Source organism: Rhea pennata, chromosome 6 (assembly GCF_028389875.1).
Source record: "Rhea pennata isolate bPtePen1 chromosome 6, bPtePen1.pri, whole genome shotgun sequence".
Lineage (NCBI taxonomy): Eukaryota > Metazoa > Chordata > Aves > Rheiformes > Rheidae > Rhea > Rhea pennata.
Genome location: NC_084668.1, coordinates 43,956,397 through 43,976,968, shown reverse-complemented (window position 1 = coordinate 43,976,968; position 20,572 = coordinate 43,956,397). Strand labels below are relative to the sequence as shown.

Genomic DNA, 20,572 nt, shown 5'->3' with positions numbered 1-20,572 from the left:
AAGTAATAATTGCAGTTGACTCTGGTCAAAAATAAGAATTTCACAGGCTCCTGTTCAAGCCTGTAAGCTTTGTTCAGTTGTTAGCATGTGGTGGTGTATGATTTATTTTTTATTTATTTATTTATTTTTTTTAATTGATGTGATACTACCTGTAGACTATGGAAATACATAGTGTAAGAATACCTTGACTTGTAAGACTTCTAGCATTTTATTATTTTCAGAATGTTTTAGTTTATTGTTTTATACATATTGAAACACATAATTTTAAAAAATTTTTAATGCAATTTTTACAAAATTGGGCTCTTTTCAGAAAGCAAACTTAAGAAGCTTTTATAGAGCAAACATAAGTAGCCTGTTCTCAAAAGTTTTACTACAATTTTTAATCTCTTTAGAGGAGAAAGGCTTATGCGATTTGTGTTAGCCTTTCCCATCTCTCTATCCATCTGTTCAAGTGAAGATGGTGATCAGACAGAAGAGAGATTCTCAAAGTAGTGCTGCTGTTATGCAAGGGTGGCCCACATGGTTATTGAAAATAGGTGAGCCAGCTGCTGCCCAACTGCTGTGCTCTTAGAGAAGCAGGGTTAAACACAGAGTGTGATCCTTCTTGCCTGGTGGCAAAGGTCCTGGTGAGTGTACTGTGATAACGTATCAGATTGTGTATCAGGAAAATGTTTCAGGCTCTGAGAAGAGGTATCTCCTTTCTGAAGTCTCTAGCTTCCTGGCTGAGACTGGAGAAATCTCACGCTTGAGTCTTCCTGGCTTTTCATTTGTGTAGCACTGTCAACAGCAAGCACAAAAGGCTTCTGGCTTCTCCCATTGTGCACGTGGGCATGCACATGTTACTTGAAAACTGTCATCTCCAGTCTCTAGATGTTTTCTTTGTCTCTGGAAAATTGCTCCACTCTCTTCCTGATTCTTTCGCTCATCCCTTGTTCCTAGGCAGTATTTTGTTGTCTATTTGTTATTGCTGTAATACTTGCATTGATTCATGACCCTGGAGTCATCTACCTCCCTCTCTGATTTTGCCTCCTTGACAGGATTTCCTTGATGTCCAAATGCTCATTTTGTATTATTGTAGTGCTTGAGGGCCCAGCAATGACAAAAGTCCTTGCATGAGGTGCTGTAGAGTCAAAGAGCAAAGAACAGGCTCCTCATTCTGGAGAGATGAGAACTTGGTGCCAAATTCAGATGAGCAGCAGCTAGGGAAGAACAGGGAGATTGTGATGTATCCCATATCCCCTGCCCAACTGTGTTACAGACAGCAGAATCAGTGCTCCTGCCTATACTGAAAATAGCTCTAAGGATATGTGATAGTGCAAGAAAGGAGGGGAAAAGAAATCAAGAAACCTCCAATCCTACCAACATTAAAGAATATTTAATTTTGTGATTTCTTGTGTACTCATCTGATGCAAAAAGGCTGATGCTTCTTTCAGTGTTAAGTAGTGCAGATGATGCTACCATCCCATTTAATGCAGTGAGGTTTTTTCAGTATACAGGTGTAACCAGAGGCTGTTGAAGACAGAAATAAATAAAACTGTGGTCAGTTCCTATTTTATGTTTGGAAGGCTTTTCTGATTCTTAAATTTTATTTTAATGAAGGCTTGCTTGATTTCTGGGTGTTTGAAATAATAATTTGTTTGTTTTACTCCACTTAGTAAAACATGCTTATTTATGGCAACTTTAGTTGTCTGGTTTTTTTCCTCCCCAAATTGCACGGGGTTGGAAGCTGTCATGAAATGGGGACTCTGCTAGCCAGCATGAAATGGAACAGCCCAAGATTGGGGAAGCTTGCAGCTGAAATAAAACATGACCAGAAGCTCTGCATCCTCCTGTGGGCTATCAGGAGTGTTTTAACTCAGGCCTACAAAATCCTGAAGTATCTAAAGAACCTAAAGTATTTCGGTGGTCTTTGAATGCTGAAGGTCTTTGTTTGACAAAACATGAAACAGCTCGACAATACAAAGTGCTAATGTCTTAGGTGAGGCCTATTAGTTTTAGTGGTACAGGAGGAAACATAAATGGTATGTTAAATATCATAAGTGCAAGGTTGACATGGGCTCACAGAGCAGCTGCAACAGTTTCAAAACACCTGTGGGCACTGCAGCAGAGAAGACCTCTAGGGTAGGATTTGAGAAAATAATATTACAGCTTTCTAGATACAGGGAACTCATTCTTGTCTCTTTCCTACTCAAGATGAAAGTTTAATAGTGCTCACACTGAAACAATCAATGGGGATGTGTTTGTGGAATGAAGTTCAGGTATCCCATTACTACATAAAAGATAGTGATAGAGCTGAGCTTGTAATGAAGAACCCTAAAAGCCAAGTGCTGGAGTTCTGTGTAAAGTGAAACAAATGGAGCAGAGAAGGCCAAAACTGCTGTAAAGAAAGTATGTATGGATGTGGACATGCATCTATACCTAGGTATGAAGTGATGGTCTTAAAATCCCTTTGAATATGTTACAAAAGGTAAGATGGGATTTTTAAGGACTAGTGCAGAGAGGCTGTAGTACACAAGGTGCATGATGAGGAGAGTAAGGACGAGAGATTATAACTGAAACCTACAATTCAGCTAAAGCTAAAAGTTGAGAAAGTTCTGTGATTTGGTTTTGAGTACCCCTAGGAGTCTCAGGAGTAGTATGTGTGAATGTAGTGTTTTAGCTCTTTGCCCTTGCAGTTCCAAACTGCAAGTGACATAGTCTTTGGGGACTTTTACTGTTTGTCTTGTGCATCATGCTTACGTGCATGATGAAGGTCCGCTTTAGTTTGCGCTGTCTAACTAGCGGGATATCTAAGCCGCTTCATGTTGCTCAGAAATGTGTTTTGTGTGTTTTGGCACTGTTCTCCTCTCCTTGTTTATGGAGAAGCCTCTAAATTACTTAAATCGCTATCTTCTCCAGGCTGAGTTGAGGAGTGAAATGGAAATTTTCTTGCAGGAGCAAAGAGGCATTTTCGAGGCCACAAACCTAAGTGCTCATAAATATTTTACATTGTTGATATGAAATTTATTATAATTACAGGCTCTTGACACCCATGAATGGAATGATTTGTTATTGAAATAGCAAGTGAAATAGTGACAAATATATGATGTATTTTTCTTTCTCATGTAACTTTTAAAGGCATAGTATTAATTAGCCTAATGATTACTAAATAGGCCTTTTGCTTTTTCTATAAGTACTGCTCAACTCCTGCTGTGAAAGTAAGCCATAAAGATTGCAAATAGTTTACCTGATGAGGATTTGTTCAGTTGAGGATATAGCAGTTTTAAACATCTTTAATTACTGAATAACAATATTTGACCTAGCATAGGTGTTAACATTGCAAATATACTGTCTGTATTTACTACTGACATTCTTTATTCCTTTTCTCAGTATCTGATACTCCTTTATGAGTTACAAATTTTTAAATATTTTATATGCACATTTAATTTTGCATTTTAACCAGTGGGTTATACAACTGTTACACGGTCAGCTGTATTATTTGTTTCAGTATTCCTACATATTATCTTTCATCCTTAGATGGAAGTTTTGTTTTGTTTTCCTTGGTTGTTTTCTTTTTTAATGTTAGCAAAGGTGGTGAGATTTTTTTTTCTTTTGCATCAACCTTACCAAGTGACTATATTGATTTATATGAGTCCCTCCTCTCAGTAAGTGTTGAATATGTTGTCTGATTTCCACCAATGTTGACACTTGAAGGGAGTATGAAGTTGCTAAATATTTAATTAAAGTTGACAGCTAGATGGAAGAGAGAGAAACAGATGTGTGTCCAGAGGGAAAGGTTGTAATAAGAGCAAAACACATAGTTGAGCAAGCACTTCACTAGAAATTGGGTATTGAACAATACATAAACAGAAAATCCCTGGGGTTGCAGTGAGTTCAGATGTGCTCTTTTAACATCATAGCATTCCCATTGGAAAGAGGTTATGAAAGATCTGTGGCAGGGAGAACTTCAGCTGAAGTTGATGAGTCACAAGGCAATCTCGTTAAGGTAAAGCTGCTGAGATGCAAGGCAATAGTGCCAGGAGGGTTGGAGCTGGAGGCAGCAGGGTTTCTTGAGATCAGCTACTCATAGAGCTACCTGTTTGATTAGTGTCTTACCATAACATGCTTTGCTAGGGTCTCCACCTAAGCCACCTCTTTCTTCTGATGATCTTTGTAATGTGCCCAGTTACCGTTTGTGCCAACCCATACAATAACATAAAATCAAGCTTTGTCTTTTATGCTGCATGCTTTCCAGTGTTTCCCCTTTTTTGGAGGCACAGATAACCTCTGTTTCCTGACCGTTCCTTCCTGTCCCTTCCAGTTGCAATCTTGGTCTGTGGTTTCACCATACATTGTCTTTCCTGGCAGTACGATCTTAAGATATCACCAGTGTCTCACCTTTTCCTTCCCCAGGCACCATTTGTTGTAGTGCTGCACAACTCTGGTAGCTTTACTGGTACCGCCAGTTGTGTATCTATGCTGAGAGTCAGCTGCTGAAGGAGTGGTAAGACCAGTGTCTTAATCTCTGTTGAAGACAGCATATGTGACTACAGCCTCAGTCTGAATTGGTTATTGTTCATTCTGCTGAGTCCTGAATATCCTGAATGCTTATCCTGAAAGTGTCTCTGTTTGATTGGTAATTTTTAGGAAGATATGTACTTTGTAGGTAAAATTTGCATGGATAATTAGAAATGATGCCCCAGAATTTCAGCATCTGTGTTCGTCCGGATACTGAAGTCCTTGCAAATTCTGAAAATATGAAATGTCAAATATCTTATTGAAGAGGAAAAAAGAAAAAGAATACATATTGCTGAATGGGAATGAAAATATTCCAGGAGCTTTAAAGCCTGTTCCCTCTTTCCATGTTAAAAGTAAAAGGCTGAAATGCTGATGGGAAACAATTGTATTGTTAAGAACAAGAGTGCTGAAGTTTGCCTTGTGATTGCTGTGGACTCTTCATAATAGTTTTGACAGACCAGATCAGATATACCCTTAACAAAAGTAGGTGTTGAATCTTAATTTTATCTGATTGTCAGCAAAAGCAGTCAGTCATGTTGATGTATTAGCATTTGTGATAGAGTTATTAAAAGGAAATTTGAAAGGCAATAGAATAATTATGTTAATAGCGTGGGATTGCTATGGATTAATCTTTGTAGCAGAAGCATTGCTAAGACTATATTATTGACTGTTTAGTGAGGGTAATGAAAGCAACTGTGGTGTGCTAAAGGAGATCAGAGCGCGGCATGGTGGGAGACTTGGTAGTGACGGTAGACTTGTATGCCTCCCATGTAAACTGGATGAATGTCACATCAGGACATAATATCAAAACTAGACTTAGAGACTGATTTATGATGGATCAGCTAATGAAGAAGCTGGCAAGAGGGTAAGCCGTTTTCAGCTTGGTCCTGAGCAGTTCACAGAGCCTACTGCAAAATGTAATGATCAGAGCTGCTGTGCAACAGAGATCATAATATAGCTTGAAGCACATCCTTGCAGGAGTGACAAAAGCCCTCCCAAAATCCATTGTGATGAGTTGAAGAATTTAGTTTAAATTTGCCTGGAAACTCATGTTCTTATGGAAATATCTTTGAAAGTGAGGCCTTTACAATTTAGAGAGAACGGCTAGATTATCACAGAACTATTTTGCATTTGCACAATACAATTCTCTCTTCGAATACTTTCCAAACAATTATGGTAACGAATCAGCAGAAAATAAATGCATCATAAAAAGCGAAATAAAGCAATGCTGAGTGTAGAAAGCATGGGATTTAGCTACCAATACTTTAGGAATGCTAAGAGGCAGACGAACACAAAATTCAACAGACTGGCAAGTACAAAACAAATGACAGTTTCCCATGATTTGATCCTCTGCAGTTTAAGGATGCCAAGATATTAATTCTCCACTTTACTCTCCTCACTGTAACAATAGATCTTTCAGTAAAAGTGTGTTCATCTACATCTTTCACGTGTGGTTCTGGGTTCAGTGCTCTCTGACTAATGGACTTGAATAATAACTAGAGAGCAGTATGTATTATGTACATAATACATTTTAAGAAAAAAAACCCAAAAAACCTACCAACATGGACCAGACCAAACCAAACAGATGTTCATCAGAACGGTACTGGGTAGACAACTGCATCATCAGCCTATTGACTGCTTGAACTGTGTTTTTACGTGCAGACTGGGTTTGACATTGTTTTTACCTTGAGATATCTTGCTGGTTCACTCCAGGAAGAACATTTCTTCATTTAACCAGGTCTAAAGTTGGTGTCACAAACAAACTGCTGACTCAAGAAGTTATCTGCAATAGCTGTTAAAGAAAGTTATGCTTGTAGTGAGATAACGTGGCTTATATACAGTTGTACTCCTGATACATGTCTGTATGTGTACTTTCTGATTAAAAATATTGCAGTCTGTCATAAGAAAAGCAAAAATGCTTGCAGAAGTTGCAGAATTTGCAGTTTTGTAGAGTGCAGAGATATGAATGGTTAGAAAAGGTTATGCAAAGAGTGAGCTGTTCACTGTCACTCGAGAAAAGTGTATGGAAAGCACAGAGCAAAGCCAGTGCCCAGGCAGGGGATGCTAAAGCAGTTTGATCACTTAAGCTTGTATGTTGGCACAGTAAAGCTTAAAAACTGTATTCTCTATTTTCCAGACAGAAGCAGTCTCCGCCAGGCAAGAAACCAACAAAAATATTTCACAATGGATGTAGACGATGAAGAAAATATGAGTAAGATGTGTTTGTTTACACAGTAGTAAATTATGTAATCATTTCTGAAGGTGACTTTCTCTCACTAGCACAGTGGGTGACTGAAATTTTGTAAACACAATTTAAAACAGTTTCTTTGAATGTTTTAAATATGTTATGGAAGAATGAATCAGAGCTTTTTTTTTTAACTAAAAAAAACCCTTTTAAATACTAGTAACTAGATTAGTATATAACCATATGTGTTTCATATTTTTATTCCAGCACTTGGCTAATCATGCAAAATATTTATATTTCAAAACAGTCTGTAGTTTCATAACTTAACTATTTCTGCTTTGAACTGGCAACAAAGTAATGATGACTGTTTTCTCACATTGATTAAACAGCTTGGTGTACTGCACTGATATCCCGCATATGGGATTGACGCATTCTCCTGCTATAGCATAGGAAGCACAGAAAACCCTTTCTGTGCCCTGACTGTGTACTGTGTGTCACAGCTTTCTGGCTGCTCTTCTGCAAATTCCTCGCCTCCCAAAAGATCCACAAGTAGGGTTGTAGGTCACCCTTGAGCTAGGTGGGATTAGTTCAAGAGCAGATCTTGTGCAAGATTTCCTATCAAGATGAGACCCCCTTTGTGTAGTTTTATTAGGCAGGTCATTAGGAGGCTTGATGGGAATAAAGATCATGATTACATGAGATGAAGAGAGAAGAATACTAATTTGAAAGGTGAAAGGCTTGCCCCATGTCTGTACAGTGCATCAAACAAATATGTTTAAGACAGGACAATTTCTGTAGCCCGTAGTGCACAAACCATGCTAATGATGGCTAGCATTGTTCTGGGCTGCTTGGGGTTTTTCGCCTCCAATGATGGTAGTGTTTGTGGTTTACTTGTCTGCCAGTGGTATTAATTATGCAATGAAAAATATCTTGGCGTTCTGCCATCACAGCATTCATACTGACAGCGAACTAAGAATAGGCCACTGGCAGAAGAAGAACAGTCTGGAAGAGGGAGAAATAGTGGAAGTGGGGTTAATAAGGGTTAGGGTCTAGTTAGAGATCAGGATGGAGGGGCTCAGGGAGAGAAGGGAGAAATGAAGGAGGCTGTAGTCAAAGTACATAAAGTAAGTGGGGGAAAGCAGAAGCGGAAGAAAGAAAAGCAAAAGGAGGAGCTAGAAAAATCGCAGTGCTCGGTTCTCCACCTGTCTTGGAGGTCTGATTGGTCTCATTAGACAGCTCCAACCCTGACATAGTGAAGTGTTTAAATATATGTTTATGCTTAAAAATAGTCAAATACAGTGACCATCTTAATGAATGCATTGGTGAAGTACTGTGAGGCTGCTAACCCTGTGGTAGAATTTAAGATCCAGAATTTAAGAACAAAGTGTTCTCACTAAAATATTAAAAAATATTTTAAAGATTTTTGGCCTTTCAACTATTGATTTAATTTTTGTGTGTGAATGAGAGAAATGTTTTGTTGCTACTATGCTTATGTGCCGTGCTTGACTGTAATTTATTATAGGAAGCGTAATAATAAACATGTGCTTATTCCCTCTGAATGAAAATGTCTAAACACTACATCTCTCTCAAAGGTTTTGAAGCTCAACAGTATAGGAGGCTTTAGAAGAGCAGCTGAAGTTCAGTTTGAAGAAGTTACAGCATGTTTTTTATTGGAAATGTTGGATTATCTTAAATTAAAAATTTTAATTGATTTAGAATGTGTCATTTTTCTTTAGCTGAAAGAGTGAATTTGCCTGTAATAGGTCTGCTATTGCTTTCTTTTTGATACAAAAGAAATTGCTTCAGATGGATGCTAAGAATACATTAGCTGTTTGTATAAGTGGCCTCCTTAAGGAGGACTTTAGAGAGGTAAGAGAAGTAATTTGGTAATTCACATAATTTGAAGATAATTGTCAGACAAAACATGCTATATTCCAGTAAGGAGTAAATCTGAGCATGAATAAAAGGTGCCTTGCTGGGTTGAAGAAAATATAATCTCTTTGACATTCTGTAATGTCTTTAAAAATATTTAGTTTCCGTCTGCTTTCGTGTTTTTTTAATGTTAGTGCATTAAGATAAGAAACTGCTTGAATTTTTTGAGCTTCTTATCTTGTCAAGAGTCTGCCTGCATGGAGTTGGTTGCAGGTTTGGGGCATGCATTTGTAAAAATCTGGTTATCTCCCAAAAGCAAATTTTCAGATGCCTTTTCTGTACTGTATTTTCTAAGGGATTTTATTCTAAAATGACAACATCAACTATGTCTATGCGATGAGCCTATACAACAGAAGCAGTAAGAAGGCTTCATGCATCTGTGTATCGACACAAATAACATGGATTGGAAATGTTACATTATCAAATTTATGGGAGAAATCCAAGTTTACCACCCTTGATTTTTGCCAAGATTTTTCTTACTTTGCAATCTCAAAGGATATAAAAATATAAAAAGATATAAAGTGTGTTATAAGAAGTTGGCTGTTAAAACTTGTGTTGTTTTATGTAGATCCTTTCTAGGGGAAGTATTGTAAGGAAAAGAAGGATCTACAGGCAATATTTGTAGACTGTAGTTTTAAAGTTAGAATTTCTCTGAAGAAGCTAGAATTCAATTTGTATTCATTCTGCAGGAATTTAAGGCAATGATAATACATTTACTCCCCTGAGTGCACTTTTTAATTACAAGGAGAGAGAGGGAAAAGGAGAAAAAAAAAAAAAAAAAAAAAACTCAGCCAGAATGTTTCTTAACTAGCATAAAAATTTTTATCCATCTTTTCCTTTCAGAAAGCTTAGCAAATATCTAGAGGAAAAAGTGTTTCGGTGGCAAAATTTATTTCTTCCACTAGAAATGTCGACATGTTGATACTGTCAGAAACTGTTTTTGCCAAGGCAGCTTCCACAGACATCAGTGAAACCTTTGGTCCAAACTGCCAACTATTTTTAGCGTCTGGAGAATAAACTAGTCTTATAAAGAATGTCTTATTCTAAAGTTAAAGGTAGTATTAACATTTTAAAAAGCTGGATTCTGTTATCAAGCATTCGTGGCTGTATTTACACCACTTTAAAATGCTGGATACACAACAGCTATAATGGAGCACAAAGGATTCTTGAAAATATTCGTTACTTTTAAAGATTTGTAAACATATTTAAAAACTTGTATAGGTCAGTAGAATTCTTGACAGGCAAGACATACAAAGATAACGTGGTCACTTGTCAACCACAGTAAAAGTTTCAAAAAAGAAAATGGATAATGAAAAGCATCCATTACTGACTGCAGGGATTCGTTTTTTGTATATATAGTTCAGATTGTAAATTTTTCTCCTGACAGCTCTTTCCTATGCGTTGCTGATATTGTTCTAGCCTTTACAATTCTAAGGTTTTTTTTACCTCCTTTTTTCGTTATTTTGTTGAAAGCTATGATACCAGCAGCAAAAGCCTTAATACTGGCCTTCAAATCGGATGGACAGAACTTGAAAAGAGCGAAGCTGGCTTTTAGAACATCCATGGAACAGTCCACGTCTTCCATGAGTTCTGCTTTGAAGCAGTGAAATTTTATTTCCTTTGAGTATTGCTGTTCCTAACCAGAGTTATGATGGGATCTTGAATCAGCAATATCTTTCAGGGGTCAGGCTGTCCCCCTGCCCCCTTTCCCCCGCCACCCCCCCCCCCCTTCTCTTTGAAGTGAGCGGAAGACTCCTGAAGTCTTCTGGTCTCTAAAGCAGTATTACCAAGCGTGCCCCGCCCCCCCCCCCCCCCCCCCCCCAAAAAAAAAAAAAAAAAAAAAAAAAAAAAAAAAAATAAAGATTGCAGGAAGGGTACATCCACAGTGCATCTGATTCTTTACTTCCATCTGTGGGGCTGCTTCTCCCAGGTCAAGAAGCACACAGTGGAAAATAAAGAGATATAATGAGAAGAACTAAAGGGAAGAGAGAATGAATTAAGTACGAGTTCTTCAGTACAAGAAGGGCTGACAAGGTTACAATATTGCAGAGATTTGTAGAATCATGAACAGCATGGGGTGTTCATCTAATATTAATGCAGCAGGTGGTAGGTACAGAACAAGCACTGGGAGATGTTTTTATGCAACATGTAGTGAAACAGAGGAACTCATTGCCCAGGACTTTGTGGATGCTAAAGTAGTCTATACAGTGTTATTGTATACTTTACACTGTATACTTTAGAAAGTGATAAGAAAAGTTAATGGAAGAAAAAACCATTAGAGGTACCCTATAACTCTCTCTTGGGACATCTGAAAGCTGCAGCTCACTGCAGGCTAAGAGATTATTCCAGAGAAGTATCGCTATGTCCTTGCTCTGTTTTCATACCCTTCTCTGGGTATCTACTCTTGGTCCTTGTCAGACGTGGGATATTGGGCTGGATGAGTGTGAGTTAGCAAGGCTATTCTTCAGTTTTGCCCTGGGTTGAGAGGCCTTAGAAAGAGCCATTTCTGAATGGTGGGGTGAGGCTGGTTTGGAAGACTTATTAGACATCAGAATATGGAAAAGAATTGAAGAAGATGCCTTCTTTCTGATTTTTTTTTCTTTTTTCCCCCCTAACAGGTGGTGGTAGTAAACCTTACTTTTTGACTAGTCTGTCAGCTGTTCTTCAGTTCTAAAATAATTAGGGGAACACACAACTGCTGGGCAAGACAGGCTAAGGAAAAGGACTGAAAGCAAATCTTCACCCTCATCCTGGGAAGCAGCTGTCCTTCCTTCCAGTCTCATGATTTTTGGTGACTTTGTGGGTTGAAACAGATCAGAGTCCCTTCTGGTTCTTAAGGAAAGTCTTGTCCTTTCCATCACTTCCAAGCCTTGGATTTTGATCTCTGTGCTGTGCAAGCTTACCTGCTCTCATAGTCTCCCAGCTTTGCCTCAAGCTGCTAGCTCCCTACTTTCTATCTCCTAGTATCTTCCACCCTGTAGATTCTCTCAAAAATAATGTACCCGTAACTCACGGGCAAAGAGTAGTTTTCTTCAATTCCCTTTATTTATTTTCTTCCTAAGACAAGGTAAGCATGCAAGTTTCTTTCCTGCTCCCTACAAATCCCACCTCTTTGACAAGACATTGTTTCCCTTACGTACGTAATGAAATGATTTTAATAGTGCTTCTGACTGCTGTACTCTATAAAAAAAATTTTTGTTTTTAACATTCAGTTGGCATATATCCAATTCATGTTTTTCTTTACTGTTTTCCACAGATGTTAGTCTTAATTGTTAGTGGCCTTAATTAAAAAAAATATATATATATATAAATAAATAATAAAAAAGAGATACAAATGGAGGCTATTATGTAGTGTTAATTGACTTCCTTTTTCGCCTAGAAGTTGTATTGTTTGATAGCAAACTCGTTCCAAAAATGTGGTTTTAGATAAGATGTAATTTTTAGAGATCACAGCTTCAGGTAAGAAACTCACTGTAAGCCATTGGACAATACAATTTTTGATTGAATGCTACAAATCATTATTAAATTAAGGACATTTCTAGTGATGAAGCACTTCAGAATATTTAGTGTTACACTGTTACATTGATTTGAATTTAGTATTCAGTACTGTATAATTCTTTGCTATGCCAACGAGACATAACAAAATGTGTTTGTACTTTGGCTTTTTCTTTTGATCATCATCTCTCTCTCTCTCTCTCTCTCTCTCTCTCTGAGCACCGAAAGGAGTAACCTATCGAGCTTTTGCTGGAGGATGTTATAAATGAAAATTTAGTAACTATTCCATCAACTTTGTAACCTGGGTGAAGTGGTGTGTGCGTGCTTTAGTTATTCTTAGGGAAAGTTTAGGGTGTTGGAAATTTATCACTGTGAAAAAAGATTTTCTAGCTTTGTTTTCTCAAAGTCTGATTAATATTTATCACCTGTTACCAGTGTGGATTTATTATAGTACTAGATATTTTGAAGTCCTGGAAGAGAGGTGTTGGAAACACTTGACAAATCTGCCTACTTGTGTGTGCCAAAAGAAAGCATGAATAATTAATTTTAGTAGTTTCTTTGCAGGGTAAAACTGAGATCTTTGCAAGTGTAGCAAAAATAATTCTTAGAATATGTGTATGACATCATTACTCAAAGTTTCTACTTTAGGAAGTAAATCATTAAATTAATATAATGATATGCCATTACTTTTCCATTAAAAGTATCATCTTTGTGCTTATACAGTATTTGTCACGCTTCTTGTCTTCTGTGTAGCCTTAATAAAGGATCTTTATCATTATGATCTTTGGTTTTGTCACTGTGGAATACCAGTTGCTTTTTACTTTGCAAGGAATTGCAAAATTGCATGTAAATAAGAAATTCTATCTTTCTTAATAGTTGGCTTTGTGCAAATATATAGTCTTGTGACACAGCCTAGTTTAAGCAGAGAATTTTTTACAGCTCTTTTTCTGAGGAAAGATGGAATAGATCTGTGGCAAATATCAGTTAAAGATTCAAGACCATATATCCAGAGAGAAGCTGAAGCTACTCTCCACTCTGCATTGTACTGCATCCTTATACCCTTATTCAAGAGCCTTTTTGATGCACAGAAAGGAGGAGTATGTGTTTGGGTTTGGTGCAGGTTGGCTCAGGCTGTTAAAAGGTCAGATTCTTTGGGAGAAGGATCCTACTCTGTTGTGCATTTTGCCAGATCTAAGCCATTCTTGGCTCCACAGCGTGGCAGGAAGTCAGCTGCTAATGAGAGAGCAGGCAGCTGTAATTCCTTAGCAAATTATTGTGCAACTGAATACTGAGGAAGAATATTGACAAGAGTTGAATGCAGAATCTCTATAGAGAAACATAAGAATATTGATACACTTTTTAGTCAAGGTGCATACAAAAGAACTTAACTTTTCCTGATTCAGATCTTAAGTCATTTCTCAGTTTGAGCAAATAAAATCACTGAAGAAAAACTGTAGTCAGATTAAAATAAAGATAAAAGAATTAAATATCAATTTGCTAGTATTGGTCTTCAGCATCTATTTTTATTTTAGTTTTATAGGTGTATCTTGCAAATAGTATAAACTGTATTTCTGGTCTAAAGCCTTTTTCAGGTCAAACATAATTTATGAGTAAAAATTTTGTTTCAGGGTGATTTGAATGCAAAATAAAAGCTTCAGTGTTTTATTGCTGTAGGAATAAATCAAATGTGTAGTTCACAAAGCCATCTTGAATGCATTATTTCTTGAATTATTAGGAGATATAGTTCTCCATTTGTACTGCAGAAATGTGAGCACACATCACTTAACCAGTTACAAAGATAGATAAAGGAATCTATAAATTTTGCATTTACAAGATCCTGCAACGAAGGCATTGTAAGTTACTCTTTCTGGGCACCACAGGTTCAAGCAGCACTGATGTTAAAGAAAACCGCAACATGGACAACGTTCCCCCTAAGGATGGCAGTGTGCAAGGCCCCGGAGAGGGGACACAGCTCTCCAATGGTGGTAGCAGCAGCAGCAGAAAGCGTCCTCTGGAGGAGGGCAACAATGGCCACTCCAAATTTCGCCTGAAGAAGAGGAAGAAAACACCGGGCCCTGTTTTGCCAAAGAATGCCCTAATGCAACTTAATGAGATAAAACCTGGTTTACAGTACAAACTTCTGTCCCAGACAGGTCCGGTTCATGCCCCCATGTTTGTGATGGCGGTTGAAGTTAACGGACAGGTATTTGAGGGGTCTGGCCCTACAAAAAAGAAAGCAAAGCTCCATGCCGCTGAGAAGGCTCTGCGGTCTTTTGTGCAGTTTCCAAACGCTTCTGAAGCCCATCTAGCAATGGGGAGGACTCTGTCCGTGAACACAGACTTTACGTCTGACCAAGCAGACTTTCCAGACACACTTTTCAATGGATTTGAAACTCCAGTTCCTTCCGATTCTTCCTTTTATTTAGGGTCCAATGGAGATGGATCCTTTAGCTCTAGCGGGGACTACGGTTTGTCGACGTCTACTGTAACTAGTAGTCTTATGCAGTCACCTCTCCCTACACCATCACCATATCCATCCACAAGTGGAAAGAATCCAGTAATGATCTTGAACGAGCTGCGGCCAGGGCTGAAGTATGAGTTTCTCTCAGAAAGTGGGGAGAGCCATGCTAAAAACTTTGTGATGGCAGTGGCGGTGGATGGTCAAACTTTTGAAGGATCAGGAAGGAATAAAAAGCTTGCAAAAGCTCGGGCTGCTCAGTCAGCTCTGGCATCCTTATTTAACATGCAACTGGACCAGACTCCATCCCGACAACCCATTCCTAGCGAGGGGCTCCAATTACACTTACCACAGGTGAGAAGCCTGGTTGCTTTCTTGTTCATGTGTTTTGATGATTACCAAGAATATCCCAGTTATTTGTTCTGAATCAGTTTAAAGAGCATTTCTGATGTTTTTACCGATTGCATGTTTTCATTGGGTGATTTATCCACTAATGGCTTCTGATGACGACCTGAAGTCATTATATTCTGAAATGCTTATATTCTGTTGGATAGCAAAGAGGTTTTGTTTGTTGATCCTTTCAGCCTTAATCATGTTGTGTGATAGAAGGCAAAGCATAGCTTAGTGCCTGCTTAAATTACAGTTTTTATTATGGGAAAAATTGAATCATGGCTTTCTCGTGTCAGGCAGCTGTGCACAGATGGAGTCCAAGTCAGGATTTTACTGCTTTAAATAATTGGATTATCTGATACAACAGCTTTTACTAGAGAAGAAAATCGTTCTCTCCTGCAAACCAAAATTGTTGGCATGTACGGTGCTAAAGAGTGAGTGCCAAGGACAGGTTGAATGAGGGCAGTGCAATGGTCCTTTGTAGCCAGGATTTGGATTATTTACATACTTTTTTTCCTCAGTCAGACACTAGTAGTAATTTTTCAAATGTCATCTTTCTAGCACAACTATTGGGCATTTTTAATGACATCTTACATGCTTATCTCAATTCAAATACTTGCATATTACTTTCTTGTCCCTGTCTATATGCTTTTTTTTAATGAGAGTTTCATGACTTTAACCTTTGCTATCCCCAAGGATGGTTTTGGAGTTTGTTAAAAATATAAAATACTGTTGTCTGAATTGATACGTCATTCAAGAAAGTGGGATTAAAGAACATAATTTGATGTTGTGAGTATTTTAAGTACATTGTTTCCTCAAAATACTTGGACAATTTGCATCACTTGGAAATTCTATAATATCAAAATATAATTTCTTCAGTAGTTTCAGTTATTTCAGACTGCATTTTCTGTCAAGCTTTTTAAAACACCTGTGGCACCAAACAATAAAGAAATTCACTGCCAGTGATTTACATATTACTATTTCTTGAATCAATAAAATGGTCGAAATGGGAACTGCAATAAGGAAGTGAAGAAGAATTATTCAGAGTAACTTCAGATAGGTTTTAATCTTCATTCCTGATTTTGTGAATCACTACTAGCTGTCTTAGCGTACAGCACTGTAAAACTGACTATTGGTATAGGAACACGTATCCTTATGTAGGAGATGGCCAGGGTATTCGAGTCTAGGGCTGTTTTTAAATAACAAAACAACAACACATGCAGTCATTTGTTTTTTGCAGTGCTCTTACACTGACCTTCATTTCTGCTTTTTACAAAAAGGGTACTGCAGGACCAGATTGTGTATTACCTCTCTTACAGGTGTGCAGAGGAGTAGGCTACTCCACTCTGGCATTACCCTGACACAGAACATGGCGTGAACACAAGAGTAGAAGTAGTTCAGAAGTATTTTAGAAAGCTTGTAATCAGGAATTTATTTTCCTTTCTTCACTTCAGTGTGTTGTATTAATATGCTTTTAATTATAATTAGCTGTCAAGGTGATTGGAATTGTATCAAGAAAGAATTCAGTCTGTTGCATAGTAATGATAAGGGACTTCAGCATCTGTGGGGATTTTTTAAGGAGTTTTTATTAGGTCTTGCTTTATTTTTTATTCTTTATGGGTCGCTCTTTTTTTTTTTTTTTTTTTTTTTTTTTTTTTTTTTTTTTTTTTTTTACAGAATGTTTATTTGGTATGTGTAAAGATGTTAAATTTGAGATAATCCTAAAAGTGAGTGAAGTCGCAAACACTGCAACTTCGCAGTTACACAGAAGTGACGTCAAAGGGATAGGATGTGTTTATAACCCCTAGACCAAATAAAATGGTAACTGGATTGGTAAAATCAGAAGCTAGATGCATGCAAGGGAAGAAAAATACAAGATACTCAAGAAAAATTACAAACATACATTGAAAGAGATAAAAATATGATGTAGTTGTGCCAATAAAGATGTTGGAATGTGCTGCTTGGGTAGCAGGTTCAAAATGAATTTTAATTTCAGAGCTGTGTGGTAAAAAGTACAGGGTAATTCAGGATGTGTAATCTGAGATAGCATTATGTTACAGATCTGAGAGTCAGCAGGTACTTTCTGCCCAAGTCTAAGACATCTCTAATATGCTAGAGATTAGCTATATGTATAGTTAATGTTATAGATAGTTTGTAGTGTGTCATGAGAAAAACTGATAGAGTGCAAAGAATTTAGAGGAGAGAAAAGATTATTATTGTTCTGGAGCCGATTGTAAGTATCGGATGAGATATGCATTAGCTACTACACACCTGATAACTTCCTCCACAGTCTCTGTAGCTAAGTGTGGAGATACGTGTGTAGGTTATCAAATAAAACAGAAGGAAAGTTTACATTGCAGATCATCTTATAAAACAGACTTTGGTGTAGTCTTGGTCTGTGGAGTAGGTTATCAAAGTGTTAATTCTGTGGCTTAATACATTTAAAATCAGTCTGCGCAAGGCAAATTTGTCTGCTCATTTCCAGCCTGACCTTTTGTGAGGGATGGTGCAAGGTTGCCTGCAGTGAGGAAAACCTCTTTGCTGAGAAAGTGACTTAAAACCAGTAAGTCAGTAAATATAACATGCCTCAAAATAGATGAAGAAGCCCTGACAAAAATGAGGCTTTGTGTATGTATTGCCTTGGCATCCAATGTGTTAACGTGGGAGAGATTTTTGTCAATCTTACGTAAGAGGCCTCGCATTCCCAAAACAGAGAAATCAATCCAGTGAGACCTTCTGTGTTAGCAGTAAGAGAAAGCTTATACCAAGTATATACTGAGAACTGAATAGAGAAGACAGAGAAAAGTGAACAATATTTTAAAATCTGCTCTGAAGACAAATGTGTCATGTGTTTATAGATGAAACATAGAAGCTAATGCAGCCAGGCATTTGCAAATTGTCCGTGTAAAGTCCAGATCAAGTTATTGAAGAAAGTATTTTTGAGGCACTGAACCACAGGAAGGGTCATAGTGGGCTGGACGAAAGCTGCTTCTTGCCCATCGGCCTGTCTGTGGTGCCAAGTCATCCTTTGCTGTCCTGGAGATCACTTGTTTTCTCTACTTTTTTTCTCCCCCCCCCCTTCTGCTTTAGACATTGTCTGCTTCTCAAGAGGGCTGTGAAAGTTTGAGAGAAGTGGGCTGATGCTATCACTAAAAGTAAAATCAAGCATGTACAGTGGCCAATACCAAATGCCTTGAGAAAACTGAGAACAGGGCATATCTGTAGGAACACTCCCCCAGAATAGTCTTCCAAACTTCTGTGTCTGTGGCTCAAGAATGTTTTTAGCCAGGAATGGCATTTTTCCATTTTAAGAGTTCTTGATGGATTAGGAATTAGAAATTTCAATTCTTTCTTGAACTTTTGTGAACTTTTAGCTTCCACATGGTATTAAATTCCACAGTTTAGATGTGTATTACAGGAAGAAGTATCTCAGCTTGTTAGTTTTGAACCTGCTGCAGTGCATTCTGGTGTGCTTCATAGAAGCTTATAATGGTATTTCCCAGATTTCCTCAAACTGTTGACTTTAAAAGGTAGCTGATTAGTTATGAGAGAAGGAAGAAGCGCTGCTCGGACTGGAAACAACTGAAGAGAGAGAGGAATCAGAGAATTGAAATTGTAAGTATTGAATCTTAAAGAGTTACTTAGATTAGTTAAAGTTGGTGAAGTGTGTGAGAGAAAGCAACAAGCTAAATAAATAAGCATAACTAGAGATGAAATTAATTAAAACACCCACTAGATGAAATACTTTTAAATATTCACATCATTTATTACAAACTCAAAAAGATCCTGTGGATCATTATGGACATACTTGCATACAAAATGTTATGCAGAAAGAATGGAGTGAGATCCAATAATGTAAGGGGTAGTCTCACTTGAGGTACAATATTTAATTGTAGTCTAATTTGGGGAAGGCAGGGAATAAAAAAGTACTAAAAAACATTAGTGATGTACAAATAAGTGATGGAAGTGATCAGAGGTCTGGGAAAACTTCCTCTGGAGAGAGGCTGAAGACAATTGGGGTGTTTAGTGAAATAGACTGCTCAGTTTATAAAGGAGAATAAGAATGTAAGAAATTCAAACTTAGTAAAAAAAAAAAATCATACTGAATATGTTCATAGGAATTCATGAGCAATGTATTGAATTAATTGTTGTGGAATTAAAAAAGATAAGGTATATTTGTATAAGTAATGAGAGAATTTACTGTCTTGATAGGAGTTTGTTTAAATAAATATAAGAAACTTTTTATTATGGAGAACTACAAAATAATTACCGTGTTTTATAAGCATAGATATGTTTGCACCTTCTCTGAGTTGTGTATACTGATCAGTGTCAGAGGAGAGATGAGGGCCAGGCTGACCCCAATTTTGCCTACTGTGGACACTGCCAGTGCTCATCAGCTTGTGAGAAAGTTCACTAAGCCCTAAACTGCAAAGGTAAGAAGAAATAAATTTGAGGGAGAACATTTGTTCTTGAGAGGAGGAGGAAAGATCACTACAGTTCCAAAGAGTGCCCAAAAGTTTGAGTCAGTTCCTAGCTCAGATCCAAGAGTGCTGTCAGCCCATGAAATGCCATTAGTCCAGCACGACTTCAGTACTTACTAGCATTTCTCTAGATGAAACAGCTGTTCTTGGTAAGAGTGATCTACTGAGATCTTCGTTCAGATCCAGCTGGACCTGAACATTTTAATATTCAGAATATTTTAAAACCTGTTTTTTCAGATATTTTTTCTAAAATATTGTGGTAAAATATTCATTAACTGAATTTTTTTGGTATATATGGAAAAGAACTGGTTTCACTGTAACTGCCATCAGAGAAAGAAACGATGCACCCAAAATAGCTTTGAGCTCACATGCTTCAGTGAGAGAACTGTCAGCTATTTTGGGTCTTTCCTTATTTGAGTTATCCAACTTTGAATAAATGAGTTAACACAGGAGAGGATGGTAGAAAAATTGCACATCTCAGATGTTAGGATGCTTCCTGAGAATGGGAGAGAAGTTCAAATTCTGCTTCAATTAATGTTTGTTTATAAGAGATATGACAGACCCCTCCCCTAACCCCCCATCAGGTCAGTGGACTTGGCTTGATGTCTTTGAGTTGAATTGGGCCAAGCTAGGTTATGATTTTAGATCAGTACATCTTGTTCCCTGCTCTACAGTGGCCTGATCATAAACTGCTATATTCCCATCAGATGCTTCCTCTGTGCCTTCCCACACCTACCTGCAGCCTTCATTTCTGAGACATCCTGCGCCATTTGCTTTTGTTTGTGCCCCTTGTTACCTTTGGTAATTCCTTTGCAATAGTAAGATTCAGCTCTGTTAGGCTTCTTCGCTTCTGCTCTCTCTTATCTCTTCTTCCACATCATTTTTCAGGATCCCTTTTATAAAGCTGAATTCAGAGTATAACTTTATTAGTAGCTGAGTAGTTGTTATTGTAGAAGCCTTAAAAAGGGTTGCTGAGGAAAGTGTTTCCTTTTTTAATTCAGGAGACTAGCAGTTTAAAAATATTACTAGCAATTTGAGAAAATTGAACAGTTAACCTCAGTAAGCTCAAGATATCCCAACCAAGTGTACCAGGAAATACTGCAGCTTGGAATAGTGTTCTGACAGTAAAGGCGG

The 20,572-nt window shown here is 37.6% G+C and overlaps 1 protein-coding gene across 5 annotated transcripts in view; it reads left to right on the top strand.

The window, feature by feature from the left end:
* Positions 1-20,572, top strand: part of ADARB1 (adenosine deaminase RNA specific B1) — a 95,954-nt gene that overhangs the window by 39,175 nt on the left and 36,207 nt on the right. For all 5 annotated transcript variants that reach the window (XM_062579328.1, XM_062579325.1, XM_062579329.1 and 2 more), the window contains 2 exons: positions 6,635-6,709; positions 13,990-14,921. In XM_062579328.1, coding sequence (XP_062435312.1) covers positions 6,682-6,709; positions 13,990-14,921 — 960 coding nt within the window. In that variant the 5' untranslated portion in view covers positions 6,635-6,681. The remainder of the gene's footprint in view (positions 1-6,634; positions 6,710-13,989; positions 14,922-20,572) is intronic.